At 41.2% G+C, this 25,931-nt stretch overlaps 1 protein-coding gene across 1 annotated transcript in view; it reads right to left on the reverse strand.

Annotated features, from left to right (window-relative positions):
• Positions 1-24,783, reverse strand: part of LOC311232835 (zinc finger Y-chromosomal protein 1) — a 72,790-nt gene extending 48,007 nt beyond the window's left edge. Inside the window, exons 1-2 of the mRNA XM_084319655.1 lie at positions 24,583-24,783; positions 644-740 (exon numbers count right to left, since the gene is read on the reverse strand). Coding sequence (XP_084175781.1) covers positions 644-710 — 67 coding nt within the window. The 5' untranslated portion in view covers positions 711-740; positions 24,583-24,783. The remainder of the gene's footprint in view (positions 1-643; positions 741-24,582) is intronic.
• Positions 24,784-25,931: the final 1,148 nt, after the last annotated feature.

A 25,931-nucleotide genomic window follows, 5' to 3' on the forward strand; every position in this document is an offset into this window, starting at 1 on the left:
TAATTATTCATTTCCATCGATCAGAGGAGCGCTCTAATATTTTGAAAGGAAATCACATTTTTTGAGTGACTTCTTTAGCTGCACGAGTGTTTTTAATCCCCAAGGGGGAAGGAACGTGTCAGAATTAAGTGGCACCAAAATTGCATCGACTTCTTCGTGCAGCCAGAGGGGAAGTCACAGAGGTATATAACAAAATGAACTGCAACATCCCCAAAACGAACAGGCGTGACTTTGACTATGCAGATTGCTTTGTACAGAACTCGTCACTAGAGTTCATTCTTCCCCTGGAGAGGGAGAGCTTCTCTGTACTTCCCTGAACTCTGAGTTGCATGTGTGACGTCACGTCACCGATAGGTCAAACTTCTCATGGTCTTGAAAGATTATAAGCTGCCAACGTGGAATTCCTGGTAAATATCAATGGGTGATGTTTGGCCATTTTACATATTCATAGATCCTCGCATTCTCAATTAGGTAGATGCTGCTAAGCTATTCTCAGTAGGTTATTTAACAATTGGGTGGAAAACTAATTATTATTGAATAGTTTTTATTTTAAGTGTTTTTAAAATACATCTGGAGTGGATCTTTAGTGCAGAGTAAAATATAAAACATAGATAAATGTAAAAAATAAGGATGACCAATTTACCCGATCCGTGTAATATTATTTTAGGCTCTTGGGAACGGATTGCAAGCCTGGTGTCGTCCTCATCCATTGTCCTTGCAATGCATTGGTCAGTGGAGAGCTGAAAACAATACAGTGAATGGTTAGGTCTAGGGCCCAATCTTTGTTAACCCTTAACCCTCACTGCGACCATACAGAAGGTTAACCCTCTCACTGCCGCGTGACAAAGGGTTAACCCTTTCATAACCACACTACAGAAGGTTAACCCTTTCACTACCACTACAGAATGTTAACCCGTTCACTGTAGCGTGGTAGTGAAAGGGTTAAAGGAACACACCAACATTATGGTGTTATCTTCTCCAGAGTCAGACAACTTTCTACTGAATGCACAGAGAGGAAATTGGTACTATATATCTTCTTGTCTGACTCTGGAGAAGATGGTAAGCACATTTTAAATAATGTTGGCGTGTTCCTTTAAGAATCAATGTCAGAAAAGTCTCACACATGACTATATAAAAGAGTTTTACCACATAAAAAAGAAATGTATATATATATACACTTTGCATTCTGAGAAAGGTCCAGTTAGGACTAGTGTCACGATAATTGGAATTTTTATACTAAACACAATATTTCGTCATGAACATTCAATAGTGTCTTCTCTAAATGTTGACAAAACAATGACTTGACGTGCAATGCTGAGTCTGACTTTTTGGCAGTGTAGTGTGTTACATGCAGTGCTGCTAAGTAAAACAGTTTCCTAGTATAGCGTGTTTGCGCAAGGGGTGGGGGAAAAATCGTTATATCACAATATTATTAGGGCTGTCTTAAATACTTCGAAGCTTCGTTCGATGGCACAAGCTTCGAACATTAAAAAAAAATCGAAGTTTAAAAAAAATATTAATATTAATTTTTTTTTCAAAACACTTTTTTTTCAAACATTTTATTTTTATTTTTATTTTTACTTCGGGGTGTGTGTGTGTGTGTGTGTGTGTGTGCATGGGGCCATTGGGTGGGGCCGGGGAACAAATACACTGGAGGAAAGGAACCCAGCTCAGCACTGCCCAAATTATATCATCACTATTGCCTGTTTGAAGGATATCATCCTCAAACACATATACACCACCTACACGCCTATTCTCAGTCCTTGCCCCACAATGGTGGAATGAAACCACCCCAGTTAGGACAGCCGAATCCCGTCCAATCTTTTGCCGTCGACTAAAGACGCACTTCTTCAACCATTATCTGAAATAAAATAAAAAAAATTAAATAAAAAAAATCTAACCCTAACTAACCTTACTGTCATGCACTTGTCCTAATAAACTAACCTGCACTGTAACACGCAACACTTTGATGAATATTGTTACTCAGCTGATAGAGTTGTAGCCTTTCTGATGACCTGTCATACAGAACTTGTAAGTCGCTTTGGATAAAAGCGTCAGCTAAATGACTAAATGTAAATGTAAATGCCTTGTAGAATTCCACACATAAGAAAGAAAGATACTGGGATGAATAAACAAAATAGGAAATAAAATGTAGAAATGCATGCAATACATAAATAAATATGAATCTCCATATATGAAATAGAACATTTAGATAAGGTGCTACCGAGATGTTTTGGTGAGTTCTTTGTTTTTTTGTGGAAGTAGCCCTTCTTAAAAATGCATGAGCATTCACTGATGATTGGTCTGTAGTGGAGTCTACAAGGTCTACATTGCCGAACCATGTAGAATCCGGACCTTGTAGACTGACATAATTCTGTGCATAGTTTAGTCCACACAGGCCATATTTCAAATAATCAAAATCTTACTTCATTCATCTTAAACATTCTTGATTTGGGGGATTGGTAGTTCCCATGAAATCTGAAGTTGTTCAAACGACAACAGCGATCCACCTTGAATTAAATCACACAGCCGTGTTGGCTGCGTCACAGTCACGAAAGGGGCTACTTAATTCATTAATCCAATCCACTTTATTTATAGCACACATTTAAAAACAACAAAGTTTACCAAAGTGCTGTACAAGTCCCACAACATAATTTTTTTTTTATTCGAAGCTTCGAATTAAAATCGAAGCTCGGCCCCGAAGCTTCGATTGCCAAAAAAAATCGAAGGTCAGCCCTAAATATTATATCAATACAGTGACGGCAAGTATTGATATTTTAGGGCCGATACCATTACATTATGTATGTATATATATATATATATATATATATATATATATATATATATATATATATATATATATACTGTATATATGTATAGTATATATGTAGTCGCACACCTTCCTTCTTCCACCCTCAGCCATCTGTATAAAAACAGAAAAAGAAAATGGAAGCTGCTACTTTCTGTGCTCATCTTTACCACATAGCTAAAGTGAATGTTTTCTTTAACCCTTTCACTACCACACCACCACACCACCAAAGGGTTAACATTTACATTTACATTTAGTCATTTAGCTGACGCTTTTATCCAGGGGTCTCAAACTCGCCAATTGCGGCCCGAGGGATGATATTTTGCGGCCCCCTACTTGACATCAAAGTTTAGTGTTAATGCGGGCCGCGCGCAACTGTTTGCCGAGTCGTTGCGCGAGAGTTGGACGTTTTATTTATTTTATCACTTGTAGGCTACCATAGCGCAGGCTCATGACAGCAACGTTACGTTAGTGACTTGGTTGAAACGTGATTCCGGAGTGATATCAAGTAAAGTGGAAGGCAAATGCATCCTTGCTATCTCCTCTGACTGCAAGCAGTGCTCTGCATGTCCGGCTGCACTGCCACTGTCTGTCTGTGTCCGTGTACGGGTCTGGTGGTCCAATCACATTCAGCGTCCCGTCAGTGTTTTCCCACCTCACCCACATTCTGCGAATCAGAGGCAGAGTAGGGCGGGTCTTAAACAGTCTGAGTCAGAGCAGAGTTGACAACAGCGCATCTACAGTAAACTCGCTCCCAGTTTTATCTCCATGAGATAAATGTAGCTACTAGCCTAGTTTCGCCAGCAGACAGCCAGCAGAAAAATATGGCATTTTCAAAGATGGTCAGTAAAAGAAAAGTCGACTGCAATTCAAAGGTGAATGGACTGAAAAATATGCGTTCATCCTGAGTCCCAGCACCAAACCAATGTGACTATATGCCAAGAAACGGTAGCTCTTGTGAAGGGTGGCAATTTGAAAATAATGTATGACTGAAGTGATGGAGACCATGTTTGAAGGCAAACAAAAGCAAATCCCCCTCAGATAGCACAGCAACCAGAATAACTGAAATACTGGCTGGTGATTTGATTAAACAGCTTTGTGATAGAATAAAAAAAAAATGCACGGTGCATTTCCATAGCTGTGGATGAGTCCACTGACACCACTGAGAAGCCTATGTTCTGAAGAACCATTCATGTTCTGAAGAACTGTTCATGTTCTGAAATGTTATTGCTAAAGATTGAGAAGATTGGATCAGTTGTACTTTTTTTGAATACTTGAAACCCTTTTTTTGTGGAATATTTAATGCGGCCCAGCCTCACCCAGACTCTACCTCCAGCGGCCCCCAGGTAAATTGAGTTTGAGACCCCTGCTTTTATCCAAAGCGACTTACAAGTTCTGTACGACAAGCAGCAGGGGGGGGGGGGGTCATTGAACCAACCATCGGCCAACATATTATACACCGATAGTGATATGTCTGCTAATTAAATCTAAAAACGACACAGCCAGGTCACCAGCTCAATAAGGGCAGACACTGCTCCACTCCAGTTATATTATCTTAACCCTTTCACTACCACACTACCAAATGGTTAACCCTTTCACTGCAACAATACAGAAGGTTAACCCTCTCACTGCCACACGGCAAAGGGTTAACCCTTTCACTGCGACAATACAGACGGTTAACCCTTTCACTGCCACACAACAAAGGGTTAACCATTTCACTACAGAAGGTTAACCCTTTCACTACCACACTACAGACGGTTAACCATGTATACATTTATTATGCATTATGTAGGGATGCACCAATCCGACTTTTTCCGTCCCGATACCGATACCTGGGCTTTGGGTATCGGCCGATACCAATTGTTCAATTAATAAACTGTAATGCCTCACTGTGTGGAAGAGACTGTGATCATTATTTTGTGCAAGGCAACATCAGGCTTGACTTAAAACATTACTTTCCTAACTTAGTGAAACAAAATGTAACAAATTAACACAGATATAAATGTACTGAATTGTTATTTCTTATTTTATTTCTTATTTCAGTGTCTTTGGGTTCCTGGAAAGCGCTTTATAAATAAAAATGTATTATTATATATTTTTTTTTTTTAAATAATAAAAAAAAAAAGCAGATATATATATATATATATATTTTTTTTTACGGATACCCGATCCAGCTATTTTAGTCATATCGGGGCCAATATCGGATCGGTGCATCCCTAGTATAATGGTAAAATAGTTATTTAAAAATTTGCCCCTAAAAAATATTCTTTGCCCCTAAATTTCTCATTTAGGGGCAAGTGTGCCCCTAGTGAAAAAGCTTAGCGTACAGCCCTGGACTTAATGATTTTAGAATATTTCAGATAATGAAATTAAATGTTTATATCATCAACTGTCCAGTTAGTATTTATACTGTCTGTAACGTTTGGCTACTTTAAATCATTGAATGTAGAGAGAGAGCGAGAGAGAGAGAGGGGGCAAGAACGAACGAGAGATCCAGCCCCCCCCCCCCCTCGGGTTTTGTTCTAGGTTCGCGTTTTGATCGTCTAAGCTGCCGTAGGTGATGACGTCACACTCGAATGTAAACAGGAAGAGTCTAACACTCGGAGATGGAAAGTGGATGATATACAGAAACGAATAACCAATAAATATGAAGTTATGTTTAAACTTCTGTTTGCAAGCGTTGTCAATATAACCCACCCCCTTTCCTCACAAATGGAACTAGTGTTGTGGAGTCCGCTTTGACCGCTTTTCCGCCGTCCCTGCTACACTCGGGACCACTACACTAACGTTAGCCTAGCCCTCGGTGCATCACAGTCACGAAATGGGCTAACGTTAGCCTATAGCTCCGCCGTCCTGCTACAGTCGGGACCACTACACTAACGTTAGCCTATAGCTCCGCCGTCCTGCTACAGTCGGGACCACTACACTAACGTTAGCCTATAGCTCCGCCGTCCTGCTAGTCGGGACCACTACACTAACGTTAGCCTATAGCTCCGCCGTCCTGCTACAGTCGGGACCACTACACTAACGTTAGCCTATAGCTCCTATAGCTCCGCCGTCCTGCTACAGTCGGGACCACTACACTAACGTTAGCCTATAGCTCCGCCGTCCTGCTACAGTCGGGACCACTACACTAACGTTAGCCTATAGCTCCGCCGTCCTGCTACAGTCGGGACCACTACACTAACGTTAGCCTATAGCTCAAATATGAAGCAATACTACTAACTTTACTTTTCTTCATAGCTAAATCAGTCAGCCAGTCTATCAGAGTGGGTGCTCAGTCGATTTTCCCCGCTGATCATACCTGAGTGCTCAGCTCGCGTGAGTGGCGTCATCACACGCCTTGGATCATTTAGGAGTGAAATGCGAATGCAAGGATTGAAATCACTACTCCCAAGCCCGCCCCCAAATATTATTTACCAATCGCAACGACCAAATTAAGGGGCAATTTGCGATCATCTCGTCGCAGTGTACAGCCCTGCCAAACCCCACCTCTCAACACACTACACATTGTAGGTGCTGGTAAAAACGAGAAAATATATTTTTATTTTTAAGACAAAATTAGATTTGCATAAACTCTTTTAAAAATTGTTTTTATATAATTGAATGACTATTTGAATGTTTGAAAATCTATGCCCATCCCTATCTCTTATTATCACCCTATCTCACTATAGCAGATTGTTGACTAGAGATGAGAGGAGAGGTTTGTTGCTCTACTACTTGCTGGCAAAACTTTGCACTGGCTGATCATGTAGCTATATGAGCTCCATTGATGAAATACATGTTTATGTAACATGCTTAACTCTTTCAGTGCCACTCACGAGATTTCTCGTGTTTTTTTATAGGTGGTTGCTAGCCACTCACGAGATTTCTCGGAATTATTTTAAATTTTTTTTTTTTGCGATCTGAAAAATTATTGCATCACCCGAGCCTACCCGAGTATTGCCGAGCTGCGCCGGTGATCACTGTGGAAAAAAGCGCCCCCTGTCGTCTCCCAGATGACATAAGTGATTTTGGAATGGACTCAATGAAAATGAATGGGGAAAAAAATCCGGTACTCCACATTTTCCAGTTCACTGATCCAGCCGGGGTTACTAGAGTTCATTCTGGAGCCTCAGATCCCCGTGGATCATGGAGATCCACTGTGTCGCGTTGGATCCATACACGTATCGATTTTTTCGAATGGTGATCAGGAATTGGAATATACCAGTTGGATACCATCTGATGTCAGGTAAGGACTCTATGTTATCAGTGGTAGGATAATCAGAGTAAGTTTGATGAAGTTATAAGCTGTTTTGTGAAATGTCTTCTTTTGGTTTCAATGTAAAACTCCGAGAGGAAATCAACGAGGCGATTATCCGCGCGCGGCCGTAATGTGCGTGCGTGCACGTATAATATTGATCATCTAGCGTTTATTTGAAAACGATTCATAAAAAGGCAGACGAATATCAACGTTGTGGAATATTCCACTAAAAGACGATTTTCATAGAATGCTCCAGAATGAGCTGTTTTTTATATCAAAACGGGGGCTTTTCTAACTGCTCTGAAACGGCAACGACGCGATAAAAAAACAATCTGTCTTCACAGCACTGTCTGGAAAATAGTCTTTGATAATGCGATGGGCAGATTAGACACATAGCCATAATTTAAAACATAGATTAGGCGATATTAACGTTAACATTGGCGCGGATGGTGGCATTCAAGCGGTAAAATGGAAAACCAGGCCTGGCACTGAAAGAGTTAAGCAGACCACATGGCTCACCAACCATCTCACAACCATCCAAAATGAGAAATCTGACTATTAGTGGAGGCTGGGGACAGTCGTACAATTAGAGCTGCCGCGATTACCGCATTACCGCGGTATCGCTGTTACATCACGGCCACCGCAGAGTAGGCTGAATACCGCGTCACAGCTGTTTTTTATAATAATAATAAATTACCCTCCTCTCGTTGGGCTTGCGGCTCTGCAGATATACCCTACTCCTCTATCGAGGTTTCCAAGCGACCCTATTGGGTACCAGAAAAGTCACGTGAAACATTGCAGACCACTGATTGGTCAGAAGAGAGACGCGTCACACGTTTTTTACGTCCTGAATGTCAGCTCATCACAACACGGCTAATAACGTTAGCTTTAACTCTCCGCCGGAGTGGACTACCATCGCTCTTCAGGAGTACTAAACGAGACAATGATTTTACTGTCTGCAACGAATGTTATAATAAAAGCCCTTCGTTCTATACACTTGTCTGATTGAAAGCTTTATTAACAGACCGCAGAATGGGACAACTCAGCACGCTCTGAGCAAAGAAAGGAACTGAGATATGAATAGAGTATTGCTTGCCTTGCTAATGGTCCGGTAAATACGCTGATGTTATTGAACGTATAACTATATAATGTTAATGCCACAAAACGAATGCCTTTATTATAAAGTAGTAACTTTATAGTAATAATAATAAGAAAGGGTCGGGGGGGTTAGGGGTAACCACCCCTGCCCGCGACACCGAGTGAACTGCGCACGACCAGAGGGGAAACTTCGAATCCGTGTTTCACTTTCAATAACTAATGCGTGCTTACCGAATCCCAAACAATATTCATGCTGCAAAGTCATCCTCTAAAGATAGACATTTAGACTAGAGGCAGGCTATATGCTATAAAGAGTAGACTACTACTAAAAAAAGAAAATGCATTCAAACTTTTTTTTAAAATTTTTTGTGTGCGTGCGGTAATAACCGCGGCGGTAGGAAATATTTTGCAAATGTGTGCGGTAAGGAAAACATCAATACCGCGGCAGCTCTATGTACAATAGTTTTTCGAACCATGTAAGCTAACTTACCAGTAGTTTAGCTTGTTGAAGGCTTGCTACCATTACAATTCCCAACTAACATTAACCTAGAGCCATATGAAATCCGTTTTATTTTTTTCCAAATTCCATTTTATTTTTTTCCAAATTCAGTTTTTTCCGTTTTAATATTTCAGAATTCTGTATTTTGCTTTGTACGCTCATTTTACCATCAGAAATAGTGTCTAATAAGTGGGAATGAATAAATGTCCACAATTTAATAAGATATAACAGTCCATTTAATAGGGCCGTCTTAAATACTTTGTATTTATAATTATAATTATATATATTTTTGCAAAATCAACTCTGCCTCTCTTTGTTAACTACAACAAGCAATGCTGTTTGTTATTTAAGATGAGGTCGGACTCGGCACTGACAGATTTGTGTTCATTGTGCTGCTTTTATAAAGCCTCAAATGACGGCTTACAATATTTCATGAAAGCAAAGTGTTTTGTTTGTCTAAGATTTTAAAAGGTTTAAACTTTACAGCACTGACAAAGTTGAACAAAGTGCTGTACAAGTCCCACAACATAAAAAAAAAAATAAGTAAAAAAAAAAAAAAAAAATTAATTAAAAAAAAAAAAATGTATAGTGGATTCCATTTTTATTGCTCAATTCCGCGATTCCGTCCGCGATTCCGTGATCGCGGATTCCATATGGCTCTACATTAACCATATTATCTCACTAAAATACTGGAATCAATTGATTGATTGAAGTCTTTATTTCGAACATGTAAATAAATACAAACAATATCAAATCAAAACAAATCATTGATCAAGAAATTACATGGAAAAAAAAGAGGAATCAATTTAATAATAGTAGTAGACAGTAAACATTATATCAGAATGTTATGTGGCTAGACTGCCTGCTAACATTGTTCCACAGCAGTACACTGACCAGACTGCTAACATGGTTCTACAGCAGCAGTCACACTGACCAGACTGCTAACATGGTTCCACAGCAATCACACTGACCAGACTGCTAACATGGTTCTACAGCAGTCACACTGACCAGACTGCTAACATGGTTCCACAGCAGTACACTGACCAGACTGCTAACATGGTTCCACACAGGGCACGAAATTAACTTTGACTCACCAGCCAGTGGCGGGTAGATGAGAAAAATCCACCCGCCAAGCATATTTCTTACCCGCCACATATTTTTTTTAATAAAATATATATATTATATAATCATACTTGTGATTGTGTTATCTGCGAGACATCACCACCTTGCTGTCTGCAAACAGCTCCACTGTCTGTGTGTATACTCGAGTGGCCTCCAGCTATGCAAGGATTCTCCAGCGCTGCTGCTGGACCCTAAACTCTACATTCAGCATGCAAGGATTCTCCTGTGCTGCAGCTGGACCCTATTCAGCAGCCCTCATGCGATGTAAGCCAGGGGCTCGAATACGCATGTTGTATGACATTGATGTCAGGAGCTATCTGTAGCTACTGCTGGATGGCGTTGGGACAACGCCTCAGTTCACTATTTAGTTTACTGGGACATTTCGTAGTGACTAGTGAGCTAACGTGGGCTAACGTGAGCTACCTAGCCAACGGAGGTATTATGCACTGGACTATTGCTGGAGCATTTGTTGATGTCGGGAGCTATCAGTAGCTAGCCGGCTGGATAACGTTACACAATGCCTCATGTATTAAACTAAGTGAATAGTTGACTGGGTCATTTTGTAACGGTAGCTAACGTTATCTCACGAAGGTCCTACTGACTAGACCAGGGGTAGGCAACCCTAGGCACGCGTGCCTGCATAGGCACGCGGGGGCATTTGCATAGGCACAGGGGGCAGCAGTATTAAAAAAAAAAAAAAGCATTTTTTTTTTTTTGCTCTGAAATATTATAGTGAAATATTTTGCACTGTTGTCGCATTTATCTTGTTGAAATCCTCCCACATGTTCTTTTTACTACCACATATTTAATTGAGACCCTTTATTTGTTTATTATTTCAATTTAGCTGGAAATACATTGCTACATCATTCAGTAACATTTGCAGAGCCTTATAACAAAAACATTATTACGGTCACCATTGTGACCAGTGGGATTAATCAACCATTTTTATTATTTATTTTTCTATTTCATTGAACATTGCACATGTTAAAAGCCATTTTTTTTTACTCAAAATGTGAGTATTACCAAGTCAACTTGTGTTCTTAAAACAATGACAATAAACATAGTTTATTAGGTTGAAATAATGTGGTTGTGTACTTATTTTTCTGTTAACTTATTATGGATTGAAAACTGAAAACCTTAATGCACAGTAACTGAACTCAATATTTTAAAGTTCTGGTAACTTATTATTATTTTTTTTTTTTTTTACAGTGTAGTCTTGCGATCAATCAAAACTTATTTACACGATATACCTCACATTCACCCTCCATTCATATCCTGGTGTTCTCCTGGTGTTCTTCATTAGGCCTGTAGGTGGAGCTATGACAGCACACGTACAGTACACACACCGATGGTGTGTGATGTGTCCAAAAATGAATAGGCAAATGTGAGTGAAATTGTCGCACTGTATGCAGCTGTTTGTCTGCATTGCATTCCCCCCCCCCCCCCTCCCCAACTCAGATTTAGGGTTGATACAACCATCATAATAATATTGTTAATAATAACAATAACAATAATGATGTAATAATGTAAAAATTATCATTAAAAATACCAGATTATCAGAAAAAAAATTACGATGCATGGAATATTGTTGAGGCACACTAGTTACAACTATATTTCAAACAGGCACTCCATGTCAAAAAGGTTGCTGACCCCTGGACTAGACTAACGTCACGGTGACTGTCCGAGGCAATAGCCTCTGTTTACATGCAGCATACAGAAACAGGTGCGGGAAGGGTAGGAGCAGCAATGCGCTGCGTGTCTGTGCTGGGACAGCGAGTGAGAACTCCGCTAAGAATTGGATCATGATTTTCGGTTTTCACATGACTATTTGATTGCCCGCCACATGGCGGACAAACCTCTCAGTGGTAGTCGCCAAACGTAAAAACTGACCGCCAATGGCGCTTGGCGAGCTCTAGTTTCGCCCCCTGGTTCCACAGCAGTCACACTGACCAGACTGCTAACATGGTTCTACAGCAGCCACACTGACCAGACTGCTAACATGGTACAGCAGTCACACTGACCAGATCGCTAACATGGTTCTACAGCAGCAGTCACACTGACCAGACTGCTAACATGGTTCTACACACCGCAGTCACACTGACCAGACTCAAAAAGACCAAATATCAGCGCAGTGCGACTGGATGTTTTCCCTTGTCGCACTGGTGCACCTCCCAGCAAGTCTGTCTGTGTGTATGTGTGTTAGGGGTGGACGGTATGGTCTAAAATTTATATCACGGTATAATTTGAAGCATAGACGGTAACGGTATATATCACGGTATCATCGTTTTTGATTAACATTTTTTTTTTAATTTTATATAATTTTTTTTTTTTTTTATATAAAATATATATATTATATAATTAGACTTGTACTTGTATTATCTGCGAGACATCGCCACCACGCAACAAGCTCCACTGTCTGTGTGTACATTAGTAGCCTCTAGCTACGGCCAGGATTCTCCGGAGCTGCAGCTGGACCTATACTCGAGTAGCCTCGAGCTACGGCCAGGATTCACCGGCGCTGCAGCTGGGCCCTAGTATTGGTATAACGTTAAATCACATTCACAAGCCCTCAGCTCGAATATGCATCGAATCAGTGTTATAAGACATTGATATCAGGAGCTATCTGTAGCTACTGCTAGCCGGATATATAACGTTAATACAACGCCTCAGTGAATTATTTAGTTCAATGGGACATTTCGTTTTGAACGGTGAACTAACTTGTGTTAACGTGAGCTAACGGCTAACGGAGCTATCATACACGTCTACTCTCTACTAGACTTGATGGAGCGTTTGTTGATGTCAGGAGCTATCGGTAGCTGGCCGACTAGATACCGTTCGGTTAGACAATGCCTCATCATGTATTAAACTAAAAGTGAATAGTTGACTGGGTCATTTTGTAACGGTAGCTAAGCTAACGTTAGCTCAGGGAGACGTCCCGTCCCACTACTACTAGTAGACCCGTGTTTACATGCGTGCGGGAGGGGCTGGCACGCCCACTGCGCGAAGCCTCCTAAATAACTGTTTCCAGTTCGCACATATCTATTATCTATGACTAATTCTATCTATTTTTAGGGGCAAATGCGAGTGAAATAGTCGCGCTGTGGTTACATGACGTCATTGCTATTTTAGAGCTGCACTACCGGTTACACGGTATAGGCAAAATCCATACCGTAGAGCAAATTCATACCGTTTATACCGTATACCGTTTATACCGTCCACCCCTAATGTGTGTGTGTAGCGTCTTTTTCCCGGCCATGTGCGTTCTCAAAAAAAATATCAAAAAACATCTCTGCCTTTGATTGGTTCTAACACGTGCATTATGCAAAGACCAGCCCTGATCTGCCTCTGATTGGCTCTGATCGTTATTCACTGAATGACGCCACTGTGAAACATGAAACCAAAATATATACCTTTCGGAAGGAATGGCTGGTTCAATTTCCCTGGCTCCGCTACGATAAAGCGACAAACAGTATGGTTTGCATGTATTGCAAGGAGTGTGGTCCTAATATGGCTGGCAGTACTGCGTTTGCTGTCAGATCATCAACATTCAGAATAGAAACATTAAAAAAGCATAGTGTCTCCAAAAAACACATACTGTGTCGTGACAGGTGTGTTGCCAGCACATCAACAGTGCCTCTCCACGAAGCATTTCAGCGCCAGACAGCAGCAAATAGAAAAAGCGAGGAGGAAGAAATGAAAATCAAATTCAACACTGCTTATAATATCGCAAAAGAAGAGCTGGCGTTTACTAAATTCAAATCGCAGATCACCCTAATGAAATAAAACGGATTAAACGTCAACCCGACGTACAGCAACGACACTGCCTGTGCCCAGTTCATAGGAGTGATTGCAGACACATTAAAAAAGAAGACGTCCCTTCAGATCGCGGAGAACATCTACATGAGCTTCATGATCGACGGAGATACAGACGTCTCTGCAAAGGAGTGCGAGCTCGTCTACAGCCGCATATTGCGCAACGGGAGACCTATCAATATCCTAATTGGCCACATCGAGGTGGAGCACGCACATGCAAAAGGTACAGCAATGTCATTATATAATAACTCCAGTTTAAGCAGAAATAAGACAAGCAACACATTTAAATAGTTATTAGGCTATTCAAATAGATTCAATAAGCATATAGGGCCCTAACTATGGAATCTGTTATTACGTTTTATTTTTTCAATATAATTTTCAGTTTTAATGTTGAGTAATAATAATGAGTAATAGACATACAACTTGGATTTAGGCTACTGGAGCTGAGCTGAATGTGTTAAAATAGACATAAAAAAGTGAAGGATTGGACTTTGCTAACTGTAATACAATGTTATTTTTTCATAGGAGTCTATGCTGCCAAGTCAAGCACAGCACTTTTTCCCCCTTCTTCTAAACAATTGAGGTTATTGCAATCTTATTTAAATTTTTAAGCTCCAGTGGAATTTTGTGAGACAATTACTTTGAAAGCCATTTGTCTGAACTTTAAGACCTGCTGTGTGTCATATGCAGTGTTGTGCTAGTTACTGAAAAATAGTAACTCAGTTACTTTACTAGTTACTCATTTCAAAAGTAACTCCGTTACGTTACTAGTTACTTACACCCAAAAGTAATGCGTTACTGTGAAAAGTAACTATTTAAAAATTGCTCCCATGCAGATACTCAAAATCGGTTGATCAACTTGACAGTTTCCATTCACATCACTGAACTCTGCTAAGCAATGTGGTCTAGAGATACAAACACAAATCTGACACAAACACAAATGTCCCGACGTAATAAGAAATGCACCGTGCCTAATTGCTCAGAGAGGTTGAGCGCAGGCACGTTTAGGTTGCGCGCGTGCACGTTTAGGTTGAGCGCGTGCACGTTTAGGTTGAGCGCATGCACGTTTAGGTTCTAGGTTGAAAATAAGTGCTTGAACAGCCTTGATATCTGTCGCCGGAGCGTTTCATTATAATAAACCGTCTTGCAACGTTGTTTAAGATATCAATCGTGCATTGCAACGTTAGAATAGTTAGGATATCAATTGTGCATGAAAGGACTATATTTATATTGTTGATTGCGTTGATCAACTTGAGTTTCCATTCATTTACATTCACATCACTGCACTCACCTCACCAGTGTCTGTCGAGATGTAACGTTATTCCAGCAGCAACATTTTCTTTATCTCATTTCCATGTTGTACTGTATATTCTCTCTCCAAGTAGTTGGAAATAGTTTTCAGTCCCATTTTCTGTGTGTCGCCTCGTATCATTCTACGCGGGTGGCGAGTGGCTTTGGATGAGTCCTGGTAGTTAACGTTAGACTCCAGTATCTTTGAGCCAAAACACAAATGACATAACTAAAACGTTATTTTCTTTTCGCTCGACAAAAGAGAAATACGCGAGGGCGCTGGGCGCTGCCATTATCAGTCAGGAATAGTAAACAAAACACGCCCCCAGCACAGCATTTCCCCGCAGCCAGAGAGGATATGAGGATAATAATAATAATAATAATCACTACCGCTCGCTATCAATCTACGCCGTATATAACGCAAATAACGCAGTGACGAACCATTCAGTAACGTAAGTAGCGTTACTGAATTTCAAAAGTAATGCGTTAGAGTACTAGTTATCGCCAAAAGTAACTTCGTTACTGTAACGCGTTACTTTGTAACGCGTTAGTCCCAACACTGGTCATATGACAATTTCTTGTTTGTGATTTAAATAAAGAAAAAACATTTATCTGTACCTTTTATTCCCATTTACAATAATTTACATAACATATTAAGAAATTACTAATGTGTATGGGAACTGACAAAAAAGGTAACGCTAACGCTTAAATGTATTATTGCAGGGCAAGAGGCACAGTGAAAATGTTTGGGTGCACCTAAATGAAAAAGTTAGGTGCACTGGTGCAACCAATGTAAAAAGTTAGTCTGGAGCCGAGACTGCTAACATGGTTCCACAGCAGTCACACTGACCAGACTGCATACATGGTCCTACAGCAGCCACACTGACCAGACTGCTAACATGGTCCTACAGCAGCCACACTGACCAGATCGCTAACATGGTTCTACACACCGCAGTCACACTGACCAGACTGCTAATAGACTAGGCAGAATTTCAGAAAATGTGCTTGTATAAAGTGCTGAAGGCATTTCGTGTTTATTTTTGGTACACAACATTTCTAGGGGTATTAAGGGGTGCTGAATCTAAATCTGCTGTATACCAAGCTCAAAAATGTCAAATAAGGCCTCAAAATTGAGGAATCCAACATGGCCGCCAGCACCAGGCCCTCTCTCCACAAAAACAGGTGCTAAACCCACAGTTTTTATTCTACTGACATGAAACTTTGCACAGAACATCTGCACCTATGGAGGAAGAAAGTAGGAATATAGCGGGGGTGCAACCATGAGTAACAGGGTGTTTTTAACTGTCTAATTGTAATCTTTGTATAGGCGAGGATAAAAAAATGACATTTCTTCAGTGTTTGCAGGAATACTACAGCAATTTGGTAATAACTGTACAGTGTTGGACACCAACATTAGAATCCCCAAGTCTTAGCTTTCTTCAGGTACCAAGTTTATGCAAGTAGCTCTTATAAATCTGGATATATAAGCATTTGAATGTAAGCATGCTGTTTTAGGCGAATTTTCAAAAAATAATTGTGGGGCTTAACACTTTGATCGCCATGGGTTAAATTCATAAATTACCATCCCTCGCCAGCTCTATTTGTCTATGGAGAAGTTCCCCTTCTTTGCAGGGCTATAACTTTTTAAATTCTATTGCTAAATTGCCATTATTATGGCCCATTCAATGTCCTATATGTATTGTTCAGGGTGTAGCAACGTTAAACTTTTTCATTCACATATTCATACTAAAATATGGTCTAAAGTATAAGTATGTTTTTATCGTTTTCTGCAGCTTTCTCCAGAACTTGATTTATATCTCCAAATGCATTATATTGATGATGAAATACAGTTTGATAGCAATCGGCGCGAGATAAAAAATTTCAACTGGACGTGGTTCTAGAAGTTACTACGTATCATCTGATGTTGACCGGATGGGCGGGGGATAGTTTATAATTCCGTGGGCAACGTTATACCATTCATCTAGTGTGGGTCATATGTTCATCAGATCAGTTAGTATAGAAGACGTTCGAAAATAACGTTGAAACTCACCGTGGCTTCCTCGCGCCGCTGGCAGATGAGCGTGGAATAGAATTTTTTCTATTATGAGATGGAGAAATGCCCGATCCATTTCCAGGTTGTATAATAGTATATACGTCCAAATCATGTTGTTTTTTCGAGTTATTTGCACCGATCGATGTTCACTGTGTAAAGACGGAGTCTCTCTAACGATAGCGAGTGCCCGGACCACATATGGATGAGACCTTCCGGTTCAAAGGGTGATTTCCGGTTGGCGATCTGCCGATCGGCCACCAGATGGCGCTCTTGAACCGCTAGAGAGTTGAGTGGAGCTTTGCAGTGTGTCTCAGGGCTGCGGAGGGGAAATATGATTTCGATCACAGATTTTTTAAATATTGATATCAAAGACGAGTTACGGCGTCTTCGGCAGAATGAGCATGGCTAGGAATGACGTGTAAACCCGTCATCGGCGATCATAGTGTTAATGAGTTAAGTGTGACTACACAAGGTACAAACCTGAATTAAATGTGCTTTTGTAAGTTTTCTTACATACATCAACAAGGACGTAGTCACACCGGAGATTCAAGAATCCATACTTGGCGCAGAACACTTTGGACAGGCACAACTGAACATGTCTGTGGACAAACGTTTGTGTGTGACCAGCACCTGAACCTGAAATCACCCATTCGAAAGAACAAAGCCAAGACATTTGCCTCTTTGTATGAAGTTGTGCAACTTTCCAAGAACAAGCAAAACACCATCAAAGTGGACAGGCTCATCACAGCTTACAGAGCAGGTCGTAAGGTAAACCTTGACAATATCCTCCAGCATGAGCTCATGCCCATCCCGCCATCTCTGGCCACAACTAACGGGAGTCTACATTCCACCAACAAGTCTGTGTTAGCAAATATACTGACGAAACAAGTTAAAACCCCTGCAGATCTCACCCTTCAGGGACCCAGCTGCCTGGTCATTGATGGCCAAGCTCTGGTAATGGCACTCGGAAAGCCACCTGACACTACAACATTTGGTGACTATGCCAACAAGTTCACTGACACCGTGTTGAAGATGGGAGCAAAATACCAGAGGGTAGATGTCGTCTTTGACAGATACCATGACCAATCCATCAAAACAGGCACAAGGGTGAAACGCAAACAGCGCCACAGACCAGTACATCGTGAAATCGTGTTAAACTTCAATATGAACAGGCTGACTCTAGAGCTATGTGGCAGGGCCTCAGAACGATGACCGATTACAAAGGCACCTCCCTCAAACTGAACAGTGACATCCAACTGGCAAATGATCTCAATACCTTCTATGCGAGGTTTGAGGCTGGGAATAACAGCACCAGCCTACAAACCACTGCAATGGAGGGGGGGGGGGGGCACTGCTGATGGAGACTCAGTGTTCAGGATAACAGAACATGAGGTGAGGAGGACGTTTAAGAAAGTGAATATCAGGAAGGCAGCAGGACCGGATGGTATCCCCGGCCGCGTCCTAAAAGTCTATGCCGACCAACTGGCCCCGGTATTCACTGACATATATAACCTGTCCTTAGAACAGGCTGTCTTCCCCACCTGTCTGAAGAAGTCCACCATTATCCCTGTACCCAAAAAATCCAAGCCTGCTTGCCTCAACGACTACCGCCCTGTAGCTCTCACCTCCATAGCCATGAAGTGCTTTGAGAAGCTAGTGAAGGGCTACATCTGTTCCTCCCTCCCCATCAACCCAACAGGTCAACGGAGGACGCCATAGCCCATGTGCTGCACACAGCAGCATCACACCTGGACAAGAGGCAGGGGAACTATGTGAGAATGCTATTCATCGACTACAGCTCAGCATTCAATACCATAGTCTCCTCCAAACTCATAGCTAAGCTCAGGGACCTGGCCTTGAACTATGACCTCTGCCAGTGGGTCTTGGACTTCCTGACGGGCAGACCCCAGGTGGTGAGAGCAGGCAACTGCACCTCCTCATCCATCACTCTCAACATAGGGGCCCCCCAGGGCTGTGTCCTGAGTCCCCTCCTCCACTCCCTGTACACACATGACTGTGTGGCACAGCGGAACAACAACACAATCATCAAATTTGCTGACGACATAGTAGTGGTGGGCCTGATCTCTGCAAACGACGAGAGGGCCTACCTGGAAGAGGTTAAGGTTCTAGCGGGATGGTGTCAAGAGAACAGCCTCTCCCTGAACGTCAGCAAAACAAAGCAGATGATTGTGGACTTTAGGAGGTTGGGGTCAGGGACTACAGCCCCCTCAGCATCGATGGGGCACCGGTTGAGAGAGTGAACAGTTTTAAGTACCTCGGAGACATATCCGAGGACTTGACATGGACCACACACATTGACAGTGTTATCAAGAAGGCACGACAACGCCTCTACTTCCTTAGGCGCTTAAGGAAGTTCAACGTGAGTCAGAAGATCCTCAAGAACTTCTACTCATGCACAATAGAGAGCATCCTGACTGGCAATATCACCTCCTGGTTTGGGAATAGCACTGCACAAGACCACAGCAGACTACAGAGAGTGGCCCGTTCAGCCGAGCGCACAATTGAAGGTGGGCTTCCCACCCTCCAGAACATTTACAACAAGCAGTGCATGGGCAAGGCTAAGAGAATAATCAAAGACCCCAGCCACTCAAACAACTGCCTCTTTGAACTGCTGCAGTCAGGCAAGCGATATCGGAGTCTCATGGTAAGCACAGAGAGACTCAGAAGGAGCTTCTATCCCCAGGCCATCAGGATGCTCAATGAATGAACAATGAACAATAAGCAAACCATCAACACACCCACAGCGCACATACACTCACTTAAATAAACAACACACTGTAGCACCCACTTTACCACTTTAGATACACTTTACACTTTATATTTATATTATTGGTAAGGAAATTGCACATCATTCTCATTCCTTATTGCACCTCACCACTACAAGGTGGCACCACAAGCTAAGCTATACCTCACCATTTTTGTACCAGCTGTACATACTATATATATAGATACACTGAACAATTTTGTTGTTTACACTTGTTTACGTACTTGACTTCTTGACTTTCTATTTTATACTTATTATACTTATTTTATACTATCTTAATTATTATCTAGCACACTCAGGAGCAACACAGAAAGAAACATTTCATGCAAAGTATTCTGTATTATGTATGACGACTAATAAAGAAACGTGAACATTCACTTATATTGATATGGTAAAATCTTTTTATTTTATTATATTATAATCTATTCTATTCTATTCAGCATTGGATGAATCATGCAACTGCAAGACACCTGCGACACCTGCCTGAATACGATTGATGACTGACAATAAATTACTGTACCTAAGCTACTGTACGCATATTAAGGACTATCTAATTTGCATAAATGGCATGTTGATTAAAAAAATTCAAGAGAAAAGAGTTTGATGAATAAATCCATGGCCTGGGATCATCCTGCTTTTCTTCTTATTTGGTTGATGAGTTATGCATCAATAACGACCACCGTTTCTGCTATAAATATGAGTTTCAAGCAACATTTTCTCAACTGATCTAAAATCAGGATATGATTTTAAATTCCTCATGTATGCAAACATATAAAAACACATTTCATTCATGTTTCTACCTTGTTTAGTCAAAAAGATATGCACTTAAATAGATTTCAGCCTGGCACTGGCGGCCATGTAGGATTTTGAGGCCTTATTTGACATTTTTGAGCTTGGTATACAGCAGATTTGGATTCAGCACCCCTTAACACCCCTAGAAATGTTGTGTACCAAAAATAAACACGAAATGCCTTCAGGGTTATGATTTTCTGAAAATTAACCCTGTCTATAACATGGTCCTACAGCAGCCACACTGACCAGATCGCTAACATGGTTCTACACACCGCAGTCACACTGACCAGACTGCTAACATGGTTCTACAGCAGACACACTGACCAGACTGCTAACATGGTTCTACTGCAGCCACACTGACCAGACTGCTAACATGGTTCTACACACCGCAGTCACACTGACCAGACTGCTAACATGGTCCTACAGCAGCCACACTGACCAGACTGCTAACATGGTCCTACAGCAGCCACACTGACCAGATCGCTAACATGGTTCTACACATACACACCGCAGTCACACTGACCAGACTGCTAACATGGTTCTACAGCAGCCACACTGACCAGATCGCTAACATGGTTCTACACACCGCAGTCACACTGACCAGACTGCTAACATGGTTCTACAGCAGCCACACTGACCAGACTGCTAACATGGTCCTACAGCAGCCACACTGACCAGACTGCTAACATGGTTCTACACACCGCAGTCACACTGACCAGACTGCTAACATGGTTCTACAGCAGCCACACTGACCAGATCGCTAACATGGTTCTACAGCAGTACACTGACCAGACTGCTAACATGGTTCTACAGCAGTCACACTGACCAGACTGCTAACATGGTTCTACAGCACAGCAGTCACACTGACCAGACTGATAACATGGTTCTACAGCAGCCACACTGACCAGACTGCTAACATGGTTCTACAGCAGCCACACTGACCAGACTGCTAAAATGGTACAGCAGTCACACTGACCAGATCGCTAACATGGTTCTACAGCAGCAGTCACACTGACCAGACTGCTAACATGGTTCTACACACCGCAGTCACACTGACCAGACTGCTAACATGGTTCCACAGAAGTCACACTGACTAGACTGCTAACATGGTTCTACAGCAGCCACACTGACCAGACCGCTAACATGGTTCTACAGCAGTCACACTGACCAGACCGCTAACATGGTTCTACAGCAGTCACACTGACCAGACTGCTAACATGAGCCAGCCTCTCTCTCTCTGTACGTTCAATGATGATGATCAATGAAGTAGCCAAAAATTACACTATAAAAACGAAACTGGATAGTTGATGATAATAAATATTTCACTTCATTAGCAAAAATATTGTAAAATCATTAAGTCTGCTATAAGCTATTATCCCTCTCTCTCTTGTGTGTGTGTGTATACATTTACTATAGGCTACTCTTTTTGACATGGCTAATTAGCTTTAAAAATCCTGATTCCTGAGCTTATTTTATTCAAAAGGAAGATATTGATAATAATATAACAGAATATAATAATGTATAGCCTATATATATAACAAATAAAATTATGTAATCGTATCTCCTGTGCTGGCACAAGCACTACCATAGCGTGGAGTGGAGAGATAACACACAATACATATAATAATCCATGGAGATATACTAAAAAGCTATTTATCTGGCTGGTCGTTTTTTTTTTATCTAATTTTGTTCCCTGTTTTTCAGCATTTAGCTACAGGCATGGATACATTGTATGTAATGATAAACAATAGGAATGTCCCGATCGGTATTGGCCGATATTCAGTATAAATAGCTCCTGATATCAACGTCTGATAACATCATTGACAATCGTTTTTGCAGCTGTTGGCTAATTAGTAGGGGTGGAACGGTTCACAAAATCTACGGTTCGGTTCGTATCGCGGTTTTGGTTTCACGGTTTTCGGTTCGGTTCGATACGTTGTCGTTTTGTTTTTTTAAATGTAACACTCCAAAAATACCATACATCAGCATAAGATATATAGCCTAAAGATAATTAAACTTTTCAGTTATTCTCAAGGACGTAGTCATGCAAAAACTGAAAGAATGAGGCAGTTTGACATCAGGCGCATTATTTTGACAGTGACGGTTAGAGCTAGGAGAGAGAAGGGAGGCATTGCTCATTTAAACATGCTTCTCATTTATTTGGTAAAAAAAAAGTTTACCTTTAATAATGTTTGGCACACAAAGACCGAACTGACTGAAAAATATAGGCAACATTTGTCAAAGTATTAACTTATTTGTGGCCACATTAGACACAAAATTATTATATCACAAAATTATTTGGCTATTTTTTTATTTACCAGCTGTAAAAATAATGTTATGATAAAGAAATCACACATTTGGAAAATGTCAACAAAAACTGCCCAATCAGCCTCATGAAATGCATGATCATTCAGGTATTTTCATGCCTTTGATCTGGTTTTCTTTCACACCTCAAACGAACCGCACCAGGGTTCACATGCAAGCGAACTAGACCTGTGTTTTCAGGCGGACCAGAATTGGGTTGTTTGGTCTGCACCAGAGTTGGACTGAGCTTTCAACACCACCCTAAACCAACTGGACTATCCGAGGAAACAAACCAGGGTTCAATTAAAGCAGACCAAAGAGCTCAAGGAGGGAGGACATTGTTCGTTTTTGTTATTGTTGTTTTTTTGTATTGTAATTCTAAAACAGTCATGAGACCAGCCCAGCTGTTTCTAGTGTTAAAACTAGCAACTGAAGGACCAAGAACCATCATACATTCTCAACATTTAATTTCTTATTTTCAGTCCATGTGATTCACACAGAATCGAACTATGTTCAGCTCCACTTTGCAGTGTGTGGCAGTAGCAAATCAAATAATTTATAGATCTACTTTATAATACAATCACATATCATTAGCCTTCTACTTTTGTCTGTAACAACGATTAGTAAATGACTATTCATGACAGCCTATAAAAGGTTTCCCATCACAGTGGGCGACAGTGGCTCGATAGGCAGAGCAGTCGTCTGGTTCCTGGTTCAATTCCCCCTCCTCCCGGGCAGCATGTCGAAGTGTCCTTGAGCAAGACACAACCCCTAACTGCTCCCGATGAACAGGTTGGCACCTTGCATGGTTGCCTCCGCCGTGAATGTGTGAATTAATGGGTAAAATGTGATACGGATAGCTTAGCACAAATGTATGGAAGCGGATACGGACCACTAGCCTAGCTTAAAACTCCGGGAGAGGTGTTTTTGGCCAACAGCTAAGCTAGCTGCTCCGTATCCGCTTCCATTCATTTGTGCTAAGCTAGGCTAGCTTGCAGACGAATAGCTTTCTACTGAACGCACAGAGAGGAAATTGTTATCAATCTTTTTGTCTGACTCTGGGGAAGACGGCAAGCACATTTCCCATAATGTCAACGTGTTCCTTTAACGATCACCAATGCGACAAGGATTTCAGGGAATCTACAGTCGAGTTAGACAAGGCTTCTAGTGAGCTAACGTTTCTCAAACAGCTGTTTTCACACATTCTCGCGTTCTAAACGTTTAAACTAGAGAAACGATAGAAGCAACTCTGGACCGACAGTATTTGTTTTACTAGTTTCATATGTTTGATACTTTGATAAATGTTTGTCTGCTCGCTAGCTTGTGAGTCTCTACGCCTCGGAACGCCTTTTTCCCCTCTTTTTTTTCTTCTTTTTTTTTTACACCACTGGGTTTTCAACACACAACGTCCGCCATTTTGTTAGCTTTATGTCTAGACGAGCAATCCCACATAATAATATATATATATATAATTAAAATAAATGAAAACATGGAAACTGGTGTGGATATTTATATTAATTGCTCCTGTATGGGGCGAGGTGTACCTCTACACTAACCGTTAATTTAAATAGTTAATAACACTGGCCCAGACTTGCTGGCTATCCGAGGCCTACGTTACTGTGTTTAAAGGCCTCTCCGACAGAATGAAAATAACCTATATTAATGCACATGCAATGTCTCCACCGTTACATGCAGATACGGGCGCAAAAAAATGCCAACGCAGTTGTCTTATAATACAAAGCATACGTGCAACAAAAAACAACGAGCTGCATACCAGATGAAAGCTGCAGGGATGGACGGCCTCTGTGTCTTCTGTCTCCCAGGCCGCTTGCTTTCCACCAGACTCGGGCAGGATGCTAATCGGGAGTTTGGTGTTATTATTTGGGCGGAGAAGGAGCAGGGAAGGAGGGGCCGATTGTGTTGAGGAGCAGCCGGAGAAACCCTAAAAACCTGCAGCCTGCAGAGATTGTCCTACTGTCACAGCTCCACCACCAGCCCCCCAACTCCGCCAGCTCCTCCAGCTCCAAGTCACTGCCTGAGAGTCGTAGGAAAATGCGGAAGGATTGTTGGAAATACGACTGGTAGTCAAGTCACCAGACAGGCCACATAATTTGAAGCCTGCAAAAATTGTCTTTTCCAAAGCTTTTTTCAAACCTTTTTCGTGCCAATACTACCCCACAAATAGATTAGATTAGATTAGATTCAAATGTATTGTCATTACAAGTACAGTACAACGAAAATAGCTGCCATCTAACCAGTGTAACAGTAAAGTGCATTAACAATATACAATGTACAGGTGATTCAACTGGAGTATATATAATGAGTACTACTGAGTAATAATGCTATCCAGATGTAGTGGTATAGTATTATTATGTACAGTGGTATAGGTATAAAAACACAATGGTAGTAAACTGGCAAGCAGGATGGCCCCTTGCACAATCTTTTTTATCCTATGGACGGCATATGAGTGTTTTTGTTGTTGGGTATGATTTATTCACAGAATTGCATTATAAATGTCTGTGGGAAGTTGAAACAGTGCAGTGGAGAGTGAAGGATTGTCTTGAGGAGTCATTGATTGATTGATTGAAAATGTTATTAACAGATTGCAGAATGGGTATGGGTACAATATAGTACAGCTCAATAGTACACACAATTGTTAAAGGCCAACCTTCATGTTGTATTTTTGTTCAATAAACTATGTGGACTAGGCCAACGGTGACTTTCATGAAGAAGGGAAAAAAAAGTATTGAAATTGGCCCAGTTTTAGCGTTTTTATCAAACATTTTGTCTGCCCAACACAATCACCACGCACGTGGATATTTTAATCAATGGTTCATAACGTGCGTGTGTAATCGAAATGATGTCGTCACAAGAGGTGCAGGGCTCCAGGGGGCGCTGAGAGACACACAGCTAGTGGCAGGCACTGCAGGCAGAGAGCCTTGCTACTACTACTAGCCGAATGAAAATGTATCTGTTTCACCTAACACTATTGCTCCGTGATCATAGCCATCCATCTCTAAAGCTAACCACTATTTGTAAAAGCCACAACCACGTTACCATATTTATAATAATGTAAATCATTGTGTCGTTGTACATATTGTGTACACATCGTTAGAAGCTAAC

The sequence above is a fragment of the Notolepis coatsorum genome, assembly GCF_963971535.1.
Source record: "Notolepis coatsorum genome assembly, chromosome: 8".
Lineage (NCBI taxonomy): Eukaryota > Metazoa > Chordata > Actinopteri > Aulopiformes > Paralepididae > Notolepis > Notolepis coatsorum.